This window comes from Rhopalosiphum padi, chromosome 2 (assembly GCF_020882245.1).
Source record: "Rhopalosiphum padi isolate XX-2018 chromosome 2, ASM2088224v1, whole genome shotgun sequence".
Taxonomy (NCBI): domain Eukaryota; kingdom Metazoa; phylum Arthropoda; class Insecta; order Hemiptera; family Aphididae; genus Rhopalosiphum; species Rhopalosiphum padi.
Window position 1 is genome coordinate 37,730,676 of NC_083598.1, and position 13,745 is coordinate 37,744,420.

At 27.2% G+C, this 13,745-nt stretch overlaps 2 protein-coding genes across 9 annotated transcripts in view; one reads left to right on the plus strand and one right to left on the minus strand.

The window, feature by feature from the left end:
• The window catches only part of LOC132923285 (leucine-rich repeats and immunoglobulin-like domains protein 2), a 103,982-nt gene extending 98,479 nt beyond the window's left edge, over positions 1-5,503 (plus strand). For all 5 annotated transcript variants that reach the window (XM_060987168.1, XM_060987169.1, XM_060987174.1 and 2 more), the window contains one exon: positions 3,037-5,503. In XM_060987168.1, the coding sequence (XP_060843151.1) occupies positions 3,037-3,181 (145 nt within the window). In that variant the 3' untranslated portion in view covers positions 3,182-5,503. The remainder of the gene's footprint in view (positions 1-3,036) is intronic.
• A 3,291-nt stretch (positions 5,504-8,794) lies between these two features.
• On the minus strand, positions 8,795-13,711 carry LOC132923286 (tRNA (cytosine(72)-C(5))-methyltransferase NSUN6). 4 transcript variants are annotated; one of them, XM_060987177.1, is made up of 8 exons: positions 13,685-13,711; positions 11,845-11,955; positions 11,225-11,432; positions 10,715-10,874; positions 10,450-10,651; positions 9,377-9,670; positions 9,106-9,267; positions 8,795-9,045 (listed from the first exon to the last, which is right to left on the minus strand). In XM_060987177.1, exons 1-8 carry the CDS (start codon positions 13,694-13,696, stop codon positions 8,938-8,940), a joined length of 1,257 nt encoding a protein of 418 aa, XP_060843160.1. In that variant the 5' UTR covers positions 13,697-13,711; the 3' UTR covers positions 8,795-8,937. The 4 variants fall into 4 exon arrangements, with proteins under 4 accessions (XP_060843160.1, XP_060843158.1, XP_060843161.1 ...); XM_060987175.1 differs by lacking the exon at positions 13,685-13,711 and adding an exon at positions 12,874-13,228; XM_060987178.1 differs by lacking the exon at positions 13,685-13,711 and adding an exon at positions 12,870-12,993.
• Positions 13,712-13,745: the final 34 nt, after the last annotated feature.

The following is a 13,745-nucleotide window of genomic DNA, read 5'->3' on the forward strand; positions in this document are numbered from 1 at the left end:
CGAAACCTTATCCGCATCTAGATGGAATTCAACAAAAACTAAGAAATATCACTAAACTAGCAGAGTTTTATTATATTATGTGCTTTAATAATTAACTAACCTGGTTAAACTGACTCTTATTACCCGACAACCAACTTCTATACACAACTATTCCAGGGAATCTCAAAATAAGGCTAAAATGACAATGATATCGTAACCTGCTTGTTAAAAAAAAAATGTAGATCATTATAAAATGTATAAATGCAATAGGTATAATAGTTCATATTTCATTGCAAAGTACTTATTTCTACTAAGAGACCTCTTCAATCAATTATTTCCATATTAATATTTATTTTATCAATAATTAAGCTAACAAGCTATAACTGTTCAGTAGCCTGCTTTCTGCAGAATTGTTCATTAGAACCTCCATAGCAGATGGTCTAAATCATAAATTATGTTTAAAAAAAAATGAGTCTACAATTTCTATACCAGACATCCATACAATTGAAACTACGTTTTGGAAATGTCATGATAGTGGAGTTTGTATTTTTTTAAATGAAAATTACATGTAAAAACAATTTTGAGCGAAGTGAGTGCGATAATGTATATTCACAAGTAGGATTTTTAGTCATACTTAGATATTTTTTTCGGAAACATGGCCTTTAAAATTAAGGAACACAAAACATGTTGATACCACCATGGCGTTTCTATGTTATTATTGTTATCTACAATAGAGAATTTCACCGTTATTTCTAGAAAGCGTTTATAATATATAATATTAGTCTCAGACTTTATTAGTCTTATTATAATAGTGACAGAATTTAATAAAAATAAATAATATAAACTAAAAAACTTTTTACGAATTTCAAATTATATTAAACACTAAATAAAAAATGTATACCTATTCGGCTATATATGTTAGTTTTTAATAGGTAAAATATGATTACCTATTGCATGACACTCTAAGATCTTGTAAATTAAAATTAAAATCATTTAATAAACAAAGTCGTAAATGTATAAGATGAATAATAATTATTCTATAATCTTTTTATTAATATCATATTCGTTAATGATTATAAGCCAAATGTATCCAACTTATTTCAACTTATTTATATAAAAACACAATGAAAAAAGACAGTATTCAAATGGAATATGACATATAGTCACTAATAAAGCATATTCAATTTATACCTACAAAACTAAAAGGCCAACACAATACAATATATCCAACTATATAAAAAAATATTATTATGTCTTAAATTTTTATACTTGATTCCTTTTGAATTATTACAATTATAAATTTTTATTAAAAACAGACGAGTATAAATTATGAATAATTAGTTAAACAACATTAAATATATTTAAAACTGACAATTTTAATTTGTTTTGAATATTTGCATTAAAATTGCCTATATCAGATCTCTTAGAATGAAGATGTGTAGGCCTTAACGGCTTAACAGAAATTTTTTCATTCATTTAAAACTTATAACGAATAATAAATTATCTCCTTCTTCATAATTTACATTTCATTTGTATATTGAATAAAAAATGCGTTTCCTATGAATTTTGGGAAATGGATTTCCAATTTGGTCTTAATTACTACACTTACATATTTTATTTTAACGTTATTTAAAATGTGTATGATGTAAACAATTTACCTATACAATATTTTAACTAGGAATGGCATGCATGGAAAGTACATGATAATATTTTTTTCAAAATTTCTCACCAACAAATGTAATAAAAATAGATGTGATGGAAGAAATCCGAAAATAACCATAACATTAGCATAAAAAGTCTATAAGTTATAAAATCAGAAACAAAATCGTGTTGTTCTTTGATATAATGATTTTCCACTCTTTTGAATGGTAATTTATTCAGAAATAAAACAAAAATAAGCACACAAATGCTAATGTGCCTTATTGTTAATAATATTTTTTAAATGATTATACTACACATACAGTGTATATAATACACATGTTAACGTAAAACAAACTTTATTAACTTTAAATCACTTTGAGCTTTTATCATAGTTTATTACATAGGTACTATACAATATAGAAGTTTGTTATTATTTAACAATTTTACACCATACCAGAAAAGTGTTGGTTCGTTGCCTGTAGGTATCTATAATGCGTTATAAACCGTTATTTGAAACACTATATAAATGATCTAAAGAATTTTAATTAACTTTCCAGTTCAGTTTATATAAATCATAAACTATATGAACTTTGTAAATTAATTTTTCTACCTTTTCTTTTTTATTTCAGAAAAATTTTAGTTCCATGAAAGCTGTTTATCGGATACTTGTTTTGCTTTGCTTGTCTCGTAAAGTAGTATAGTATCTATACTTTAATATAACATATAGGTTGTAGTATTAAATTTGACAAGAGTGAAAAATCCTTAAATCAACTTATTAAAAATTGATTCTGATCATTGGATCTTGACCAAATCTACATCCACTGACATATTATTACCGATTCGTTGGTAGGTGTTCCTTGCACATAAATACATTATTGAAAAATCGATATATGAACTCTCACCCAAGTACACATGAATAACACACGATATATATATTATATATATATATATATATATATATATTGTGTTCCAGATCGCCAATTAAACATCAGTTTCGTATCGTTGCATACTTGTACCTTTCTGTATATAATAATATATGCTATAAAATATTCGTGCACATACATAATAAATACTGACGTGGATAAAATTTGGAAATACATATTTTTGATATCCTCACCATATTTTTTATTTGATACCAAAAGCGTAGAAACACGTGATAATTACAATGCAATAACATTTTCCAAAAAAAGGTTTGAAAACTTTATTATTGGATGCGGAACGTACGTTTATACTATTGAATATATTATAATTTATATGGTTCACATCATAATACGCCATCCATGTATTACAGACGTTATTATTTTATATAAACTGTAGTGTTTACTCGACTTTACGTTTTTAATTTCGTACATAAATCAAGTGATAGTAGCGATGATGATGAATAATAATGTATCGTTGTTTGTATTGTGTTTTCAGGGAGTTCAGTGTCTTGAATTTGCCAGTGGAAAGAATGAACTGCGTGGGCAAAAAATACTCGTCGTCAGCCAACGGGATCGGCGAAACTAGAGTCCTGTCCCGCATCCTGATAGTTGTCGTCTTTGCCCTACACCAATTCAAATAAGCACACTAACCCGCACACACACACACACACACACACACACACACACACACACACACACACACATACACACAAACACACACACACACACACGCGCTTACACTCTGCAAATGCACACGAGCTATCTAATATAAAAGCCATAATCATATATATATATATATACACATGTATGTATGTATATATAGATATATTATGATATTATTTATTATAGCATACGCCTACAAAACCACCCGAACTCTCAACTCGCGTTGATATTAAATAAACGTTTCGTATGTGCCAGTGTGCACTGTGCAGGTACAATGCCTATGGTTCAAACCCGGCTATATAAATATTATTAGATATTAAGACCGGTAACTATAGTATGGTAGGTGATAACTCATTACCATTTGCTATAATATGTGTAGAATATCTCAACTACAGAAAACAATCGAAAGGAGAGCGTCAGAATTCGCGGTGTTTAGACTTGCTTTCGCCGCATGATATTATTGTTTTGTGTTCTTATATTTATTTATTGTTCTCCGTCATTTAAAAAAAATAAAACAAAATAAAAACGAAACGACGCACCCCGACGACAACTGTCATTATTGATGCGAATCACTGTTGCGATACGATATCCTTCATATCAATATCGAACCAACACGACAAGGCGGTCGTACAATACGATTTCAATGTGCCGACTACGATTTCGGTCTACACAATATTATAATATCACCTACACTCACGTGTTTGTATATTTTTTATTTTTTTTTTTTTTTTATGTATATTTTTCGTTTATCGTTCTCTCAATTTGGCCGACGAACGTTGGACCTTTTGCCGACAACATATCAACCACATATCATCCGTATCGTATTTAAGTATATAATATATTTTATAGGTAATAATAATTTAATCATAGCAATAATATTATATTTTGTCGTAGCCTCACAGAAAACGTGTAGCGCGACTCTTAGATACGCATGTGCTATTTATAGAGTTCAATGCAGTTTTACGTGCTTTTTTTTCACCGGAAACATTATACGCTTTTAAAATATCTACCCCCGTGCGTGTCGTAAATAATTTAATAATTTATATTTTAATGTCGCTGTGTAGAGTGGAGTGGACAACGCAAGCGTGCACCACTCGGACACCACTCGGTGGTTGTCGTGTAGATAATATAATAGTACATGTAGAGGTAGGTACAACGATTAGGACACGCTCCGGGAATTCATCGATCGTTTTCGACGATGACAGTGACGTCGAATACATTATACGGCAGCGTATAGCACTATAGTAATTATTTTTAATTTAAAACTATTGCCGTGAAAAAAACCCATCCAACAAACCCAGAACACGAAACCTTGAACTTAATCGTTAGGTTTTTTTTTTGTTGTTTTTTTATCATTATAATATTATTGTCATTTGTCAAATTGTACGGCGCTACACAATATAACACGCGTGCATGTACCACCAGCTACTTGTTGTCTGTCCATATTATCTTTGGGCTGTTGCCCTGTTGGTTTACGAACGGCATATTTAAACGTCCGCGGTGATTAAAATCGCCCGCAAGCCATCAGTGAAAATTCGACGTTTTCGCCGTATAGGATAACAACCCAACATAACATCTATTGCCACTAGATACTACGACAAAGTGGGCAGCCCATAGAGGCATAGACCCTTATTCCCTTATAATAGACAGGAAATTTGAATTTGAATGAAAACAGCATTACCATCGCGACATTCGTAGAAACATATTCGCAATGATGAAGCCCGCATTGACTACAGATGTGCTAATTTTATAATATAATATAATATTCTAATACCTAACCGTTAAGTCACACTTTTTTCTAGTACTAATTTTATTTTTGAATTTTCAACATTCTTTTATCTGAACGTATGTATGTATTTATTATTATAATTGATACAAGACGTTAATCCTTATGGTTGGGTGAATAATGTTTTATCCAATGTATGAAGAATCCACATAATATATTTAATACTAGTATTAAAAACAAGTATATAAACATCTCTTTTGACACATCAAAAATACATTTGTAACCCACGTTTAATTTATAAATTAAATTCAAAATTAATTATTCGAGCATTCGAACCATTCGCCATCTATTTTTCCACGTCCGGCGTACAATCACTTCTTGTCTATAATTAGCATAAGGTATTAAGCGGTCTTTATGGCAGTCTTATTAGACGTATAAATAGGTAATCAAAATGACTGGTCGGCGAGCATTTGGCGTATTAGGTACTGCACCGTGCACTGCGTTGCACATAAATATATCATAATTAATAATTAGGTATACATGATATACAATATTGTTCAACCTGTAGGTATACCCCTCCGCTACATTTTATGCACGTGATATATTCCGATTTATATTTTTATTTGATTTTCTGTTTTTCTTATAGTGTCTTCATATTATAAGTATCTAGTATTTACTATATTATATCATGCACGTATAAAGATGAGATTTAATGCGCTATATAATAATACATGAATATGAAAACTATTAACCATATACGATTTTAAATTTAGAAATTTTGTAGATGAGGTTACTATAGCTGAACAAAAAATTGATTTTAAGTCATTATATAGTTATTAGATATACTTGTAGGAATGTTTGAAGTTTGAAGAGTGTTATTTACATATTATACGATTGATTATAATATTATTATCATTAATATTTAAGCTTAAAAACCATTCGCAATACATATCTTAATAAATTACGTAAAGATGAGAGCTTATGATTCTTTGTAAAACCCGGCTGGACGTTTGTAGAATAACATTAAAAAAATAAAATAAAATGTTTTAAAAAACATCCATAAAACAAAAATTAAGTACCATCAATTGTGTCGTGTCAAAAGGTCGTTATCGGCATCGTCTTGCTGGGTATTGCCAAAGACATAATTAGCATACGACTTACGTAATTTTAAATACATTTATATGTGATTTATGAGTTTATACATTTTAAGACTATTAGGATATAATAACTATTATTATTATTACATAATATACATAATAACTATATTGATCAATATAGACATTTAACAGCGATACATATCTATAAAATGCATATCCCAAAATGTAATCATTTTTTTTTTATTATTATTATTATTATAACTATATCATTATATTGTATTTATATTATTATTATTATTATTATTAAAATTATTATTAAAAAATTATTATTATCGTACGCATATTTTAATATTGTTGTATTTTCGTAATATTATTATAATATCAATATCGTGGATATAATATTAAAATAGTAGTGTAGAGTGTTCATTTAATATGCATTTACATCACGTATACATATCCGTAATAATAGAACCATCATTATTGTATGATACAATATAAATATAACGGAGTAAGGCCATGTTTTTATGTGAGTTTTCTCTTTTGAAATAAATTTAAAAAAAAAATTTGTTTAGATATTACCTTACTACTTATATTGTTATATTATATTATTATTTTTTATAGACCTTTCTTTTTGTTTATTTGAAAAAAAATACAATCTGTGTTTAAGTATATGAGATTGTAATACAATGAACAATATAAATAAAAAAAATACATGAACACATAAAGATAACAGAAGGAAGTCATCAAGTGATGAAACCTCTTTCAGAGAATTAGTTTATTTATAAACTAATTTAGTACCTAGGCCACAGCACCAACGCCTTTCGAGGTGGCGTGATAGATTGTCAGGAAAATTGTATGGTGATTGGTAATGTATTAAAGGGTTAGGATGCTGATGAAGTTTTAAGTGAAACCGTTAATAATGGCTTTTGATTAGTTAATCTACAGTTTCCATTTCCTAGTCTTTGTGTAAAGATTCATTTATTACGTACCGGGAGACGAAGTCTATTAGGCGGAGAGTGATTGACTGAAAGGTTTGAATTGTGTACGTTTGAGAACGTTAAGCGTATTCCTAGATTTGCATACAGTAAACCCAAGCAAATCTCAGTAAAGATTTGTACAATTTGGATTTTGTACAGATCGGTAGCCTAGATTTAAATTTAGGACGAATCAGATAACGGCAATTGTCAAGAAAAGAATTTTTCGTTTAGGCTTATGGTGAAGATCCTAAGTTAATATTTTGTTCAGTACGATCTCGTTATATTTGACCTTAGTTGTATAAGATATCTCAGCTCTTTGAAGTGGAAGTAAAAGGTTATTTTTCTGATGTGTATATGAAAATGGTACATGGAAATTGGAAAGATTTTTCCGGGATTTATTAGAATTCTCCACTTGGTGTCCAGGTGTTTATTCAAATTTTTGACGAATGGATTTTGGAAATCGGTTAAATGTTGAATCGGACCCAGTATAATTGTATCATCGGTATAGATTATTATAGTCATATTTACTGTTTCAGGAATATATTATATAATACTAGGTGAATAACCCGGCTTCGCTCGTGTGTTAAATAATCGATTCATAATAAATTGGTTTTTATTATAATTAAACTATTTAAAGCCTAGCCATGTAATATATAATATTTTTTTATAATATAACTTAATTTATGATATTTACAACTGAAATGACAAATAAAATGAAATTAGAAATAATAAGAGTGATTTACTCGGAAGAGTATTTGTAACAACTATGTGAAAAAAATCATTTAATTAATTAAATGACATGCTAAAAACCCGTAATATTTAAATACAACCTCCCCACCCCACATCAGACAAAAAAAAATTAAAAATCGGGCAACATGTTGACACTCAGGAAGGTATTTGGAACAATTCTGTGAAAAAAAAATTGGAAAAAAGTTAAATAGTGTCGTTACAAAATTGGAACATATAAAAGGTAACTTAAACTTTTATTTATTTTATATTATTATGAATTTCACTATACGCATTTCACAATTTTGATCTATTTTTAAATATTATCAATTTATAGGTGTAGGTACCTACTATGAATCTATTTTTTCTGCTTTAAAGAATTAACAAAAATATATTATATTATATCTATATTTTGTTGAGTTATATAAGTTAATATAACATAGTATAAATACGTATATATTATTATTATAATTAAATAATAAATACTAATATTATAATAAATGTATTGTTTTCGAAAAAGTTATATCAACTCAACTTATAATCCTAGCTACTGCCCACTAGGGAGTAGGGACCGGTCCAATGTGTGATCTACCGATAAACGGTTGGTCCAATGAGTGATCTACCAACTAAATATTTATGTATGCTACTTAAAATAATAATGTAGGTACTTAGTACTTACTTGTACTATATAATGTTGATTGTTATATTCATACAGCAAAAGTATTTTTTTAAATCTAATAAAAAAATCATATTATATTATAATCAATATTATAGCATGAGTAAGTACATTACTATTTTAAGTAGCATACATATATGATATAAATTTAGTCGGTAGCTCACACATTAGACTACTAAAAGTAAAATAAATCATTATTTAGTATTTACTATTAAGCTGATTGACCATTTCCACTCCGAATTGTTTTTTGTATTAGTACAATAATATATCAATGAATTCAAATTTAACACGTCCATCCTACTGTATACATTAATAATCCCTGGATATTTTCATATCTTTAAGACACACGGTGTATATTATTTAAGATCTGAAAAAAGGTAAGACGCAAATTTATAAATAGTATGTATTTTATTTTTAATACATGATATAGTAGATTAAACTATAACTGACGTAAAACAAAGAAAAATAATTTAGAAATGATTTCATATTATGTTCAAATATTATTGTTTTTCCGTTTATAAAAATAAATTTATTAAGCTTTTTTTTGAAACTTTGAAATGAAAAATCCAATTGAATCTTCTTCAGCATTCTCAGGACCAAAGCGCCTTACAAGTTTACATAAATTTTCATTTAATCCCACCTATAACAAAATTTAACATGCCAATAAAATCAAGAATGACAAAGCATTAATTTGATCTACTTGAGTTGCAATTCCTGGACTACCAATTTCAGAATTTATTTCAATTAGTTCCATCTGTGGAAACTTTTCAAGAACCCAAGCTACATTATGTTCGTTCTCTTCTAGCGTAATTGTACATGTACTATAGACTAAAATACCACCAGGCTTAACAAGATCTACAGCCTAAAATACATTCAAAAATTAAATAAGTATTTAAATTTATCAATATATAAAAAATAAAATAAAAAAAATAATATACTATTAATTAATATACTGATTGTTATCCAATTACATTTATTAATAATTTTCTTTGCAATGCAGGAAAACTTTTTATTAGATTTCCATCTACTTGAATATTAAGCAATGGCCGTTGTCCAAGGTTACTGCATGGTGCATCCAATAATACACGATCAAATGACTCATTTTTAAACGGTGGTTTATTATCATTGTTATTTATATTGTTTGTGTCTACACTAATTAAAGAATCAAAATGATGAATTTTCACATTTTGTATTCCAAAACTATTGCATCGAAGTTCAACTTTTTTTAATTTTATTTTTGATTTATCTATTGCATCTATTGAACCCTAATAATGAAAAATAAATAATTAATTTTTTATGTTTTACTCACAACAACACAAGTTTTTTTCTTAGTCATTATTAGGACAGAGGACTTGTAGCATTTGCATATTCGTTTTGCACAACCACAAAAATATCAGAGAAAGAAACAAATACGTTTAATGCTGAGACAAAGCTAGTTTTGAAATTTTAGTTTGCATATTAATGCATATTTTTTTTTTTTTGTTTTAGTGCATTTTTCTTCCATTCTATGGTTTTAGATGCATATTTTAAATAATTAATCATTTTATCAATATTATGCCGTCGACATTTTTATTTAATTTAAATATTTAAAATATTACAACCAAAAAAATGTTGAATTTAAAATTTTGTTTATATTAATATAGTTATTGACTGTCTCTAGATGCATATTTTTCCAAGAAACTTGTCTCTAGTAGTGGCCAATTTGATTTATTTTCCAGTTACGTTTTTAAAGGCCACCAACATCAGACATATTCATACTTCAGTAATCTCTGTGCTTTTTAACAGTTGTCCATACGTGTTTTTAAGTTATATTTAATATACAAAGAAAATATAGTTGTTAAAATAAAATAAATACAAAAAAAATTCTTATTTTTATTCAATAATATTAGTTTTGATCTGCATATTTTTAATACATATTTAGTATACTTAAATGCATATTTGGTAATTTTTAGAGTCCTCTGTCCTAGTCATTATTAATACTGAAATTAATGATTCATTAGATTCAAAAAGTTAGGTCAAAATCTTGTCCATATGATCAACTCACTTTATTATTCATTAAAGTTGCTATATGTGTTGTCTTATTACCAGGTGCTGCACACATATCTAATACTTTAAGGTCGTTTTCATTAACATCGAGCGCATGTCCAGTTACAATTGAAGGCAAGTTTTGTAGCATTCCATATTCATCAGGCAATTTGAATGAAGGGATACCTGTAACAGGGTCAGTCATCTCAACCGCAATACCTCTAAAATATAATATTAAGTATTTTATGAAATACATCAAAAACATAATACACATTTAACCTTACTTAGGATTTATATCGCCATTAAATAACTGCCGACGATTCATTTTAGCAATGCCATTGCCGACAAACATCTTCATTGGATTATCATAATATTTTTGGTAACCTCGTTTACACCCTTTGGCTAAGTCTGCATAAACTGATATGAATGAATCAACTTTTACTTCTAAGAAATAAAATAATATTATTAAAAACTAAATTCTATAACTAATTTAAAATGCATGTATATGTAATTAGTATTATAAAAATATTATCAATAGTTAAAATTATTGTAAGTTTTAATACAAATACACAATTCAATATACATAATATATTTTTTAGTTATTTATTTTAGTTTCAAGATGGTATACTACAATAAAACAACATTGGCATATTGATATATATATATTTATGGTTATTAGTACTAAGTAGCTACATAAACTTTAAAGAACCATTATCAAAATTATATTATAATTGTATATTAATTATTTTATGCAATGTTCTTAAATAACATACAAATTATATAATTTATTTTACCAGGTGTCATAGCCATAATCCCAGGTGCAAATATATGAGAGCCTCGCAATGCAGATTGCCCAGTAGCAATGTCAACAACCACTTCTTCATTTTTAAGACTCAAATCTAATAATGACTTGTCTATTGGTGAAATTACTATACAATCACTCAAATGTTTATGTACTCTAACTGAATGTTGTTTTTTTTTACTATTTTTAAGTCGTTTCAACTATAACATAAACAACAATATTTTACTAAAAAAAACTATAAAATGTATAAATCATTTACAACGTAAAAGATTATTTATTTGAAATAAATTATTCATGCCATACAAATATTCTCGCAAATATTAATTGATCACCGGATATTCGTATAGCATTAACTACCTGTCTATTAAATCAATGAATAGTCATATCATACATAAAAGAGGATAAAGGCTATAATTTGTCTTATAAATTTGTTTAATTATTAATTAAATTTTTATTTTCACAATTAATCTATAATTATATAATTATTACAAGATAAAGACTTCACTATGAAAATTATGTTTTAAAAACTGTTAAGAAAATACTATTCTATAAAGTCTAAATTAATTCAGAAATATAGAAATGGAAAGGGATTAAATAAAATATATACATTACATTTAATATCTGTTCGTTAATGGAAGTCATAACTTCTAATGGTGTAATCTTCAAGGTGTTAACTCGGAAATAAGAGTTTAAAGGTGCAGAAGTCAACCATTGTGATACTTCCTAAGAACAAAAACAATAGTATCTTTTTAAAATCATGTACATATAATTTAAATGTAATATGTAATTAAGCTATATAATCCTAAAGAATATTTACTAGTACAACAATAAATAATTTAAGTATATAATAATCACTAATCATGTTATTGACACATTGACTACCATTTGACCACCAATAATCATTTGTAATAATTATCAAATGTTATGCATTTGTGATATACTAAAAAAGTGCAGTGGGGTAGCAGAAATAATTACAATTCATTTGATGTAAAAAATATTTTTAATATAATAATATAACAAATAAAAATAATATGAATAAATAAGTTTGGAGTGCCGATAAACTATATTATATGATCAACAACTGGTCACATGGCAGTCAATGTGTTAAACATCTCTCCAAGAAAACCATTCTACCTTTCTACCTTTATTTTTAATTTCATCCTTTGTCTTTCCAACATTCCTCACACATGGAAAACCAATAATAATCTTGATTTGAATATCTGTTAAACTAACACACTTTATTTTCTCATTATCTTATTAGTCTCTTTCCCTCCTTTTAAAAAATTATTCTAAAATAATCTACTAAATTATAACTAATAAAAAAATGATTCCAAATCCACATTTTGGTTTTAGCTCTTGTCATTCAGTTCTCTACCGCTAAGTATACACAATTGTAGATAATATTGCCCCTTCATTAAAAAAAAAAACTTAATGCTTTATTCATGGACGTAGCTTAGGCACTCGATCACACTTGATAAAAAATATTTATGTACAAAATTTGATTATTCCTACTCTCCTAAACCTAATCCTCAACTCTTTTTCATCTCTGTTTTTCTCAAATGCAATATGAGGGCAAAATATTGGCTACTTATATATCATTAAGAAAAATTGATTATATTAAAATTCATAATTTTTACCTACTTCTACAGATAGATTTCTAGTTCTGTAGATACTTTTTAATAAATTTATTAAATATTCATCCAAGTTATGAGGACGGACAATTTGTGCTTGTCTCATCATTTTCTCCATTTTTTAGTTAAATAATACAATATCGTAAAATTATAATAGTGTGTAAAATGTTTTCCGTTATCGGATGAATACCGCAAACATTTATACTTATTTAATTAATTATTTAACTCACAACTCGATAATAAAATAAGATGTATTAACAAATAACTAATAAGTAATACACTAAATAATTTTATTTTAATAAAATAACCAGAGTTAAAGATATTTGGAATATTGGAATTTGGATATATCCGTACCACGAATTCGTGATCCGTACTATACTACTATTATAATAGTCTATGATAACAATTAACAATAAGCTACAATATTATTATTTATTGTTTGAAATTTTTCCTAACGTAACCTCAAATATATTTTATGAAATGATAACTGATACCGGGTAGCGAGTGATAACTGTACTCTGTAGTACAACTTTACTATACCCATTCCGTACAATACCATGACAAAATACATAAATAAATTTAATAAATAAATACATGTATTTTGTCATGTACAATACTACAATAATCAAAAATTATAATTATAAACGTATTCTCGTAACCGATAATACGAACATTACGAACCGATCCGTAATCTTAACGATAAAAAATTAAGTAATTTATACTTGTAGTCACGAATTAAAATATACATATACGTAATATATATTTCAATTCGTGCTTGTATGATAAATTATAGGTTATGCCTTTCAAATAATTTAAAATACTTCTCTCTTCATATTGGTTTGGATTTCTAAAATTCTTAGTGCGGTATCTTGATATATTAAG

Excerpts from the sequence above, each read along its gene's own strand:
- LOC132923286 (XM_060987175.1), bottom strand. The coding sequence starts at position 12,981 with ATGGAGAAAATGATGAGACAAGCACAAATTGTCCGTCCTCATAACTTG. Across the intron at positions 10,652-10,714 it reads AATGGCGATATAAATCCTAA|AGGTATTGCGGTTGAGATGA; the intron begins GTAAGGTTAAAT and ends ATTATATTTTAG. Across the intron at positions 9,046-9,105 it reads GTCCAGGAATTGCAACTCAA|GTGGGATTAAATGAAAATTT; the intron begins GTAGATCAAATT and ends ATTTTGTTATAG.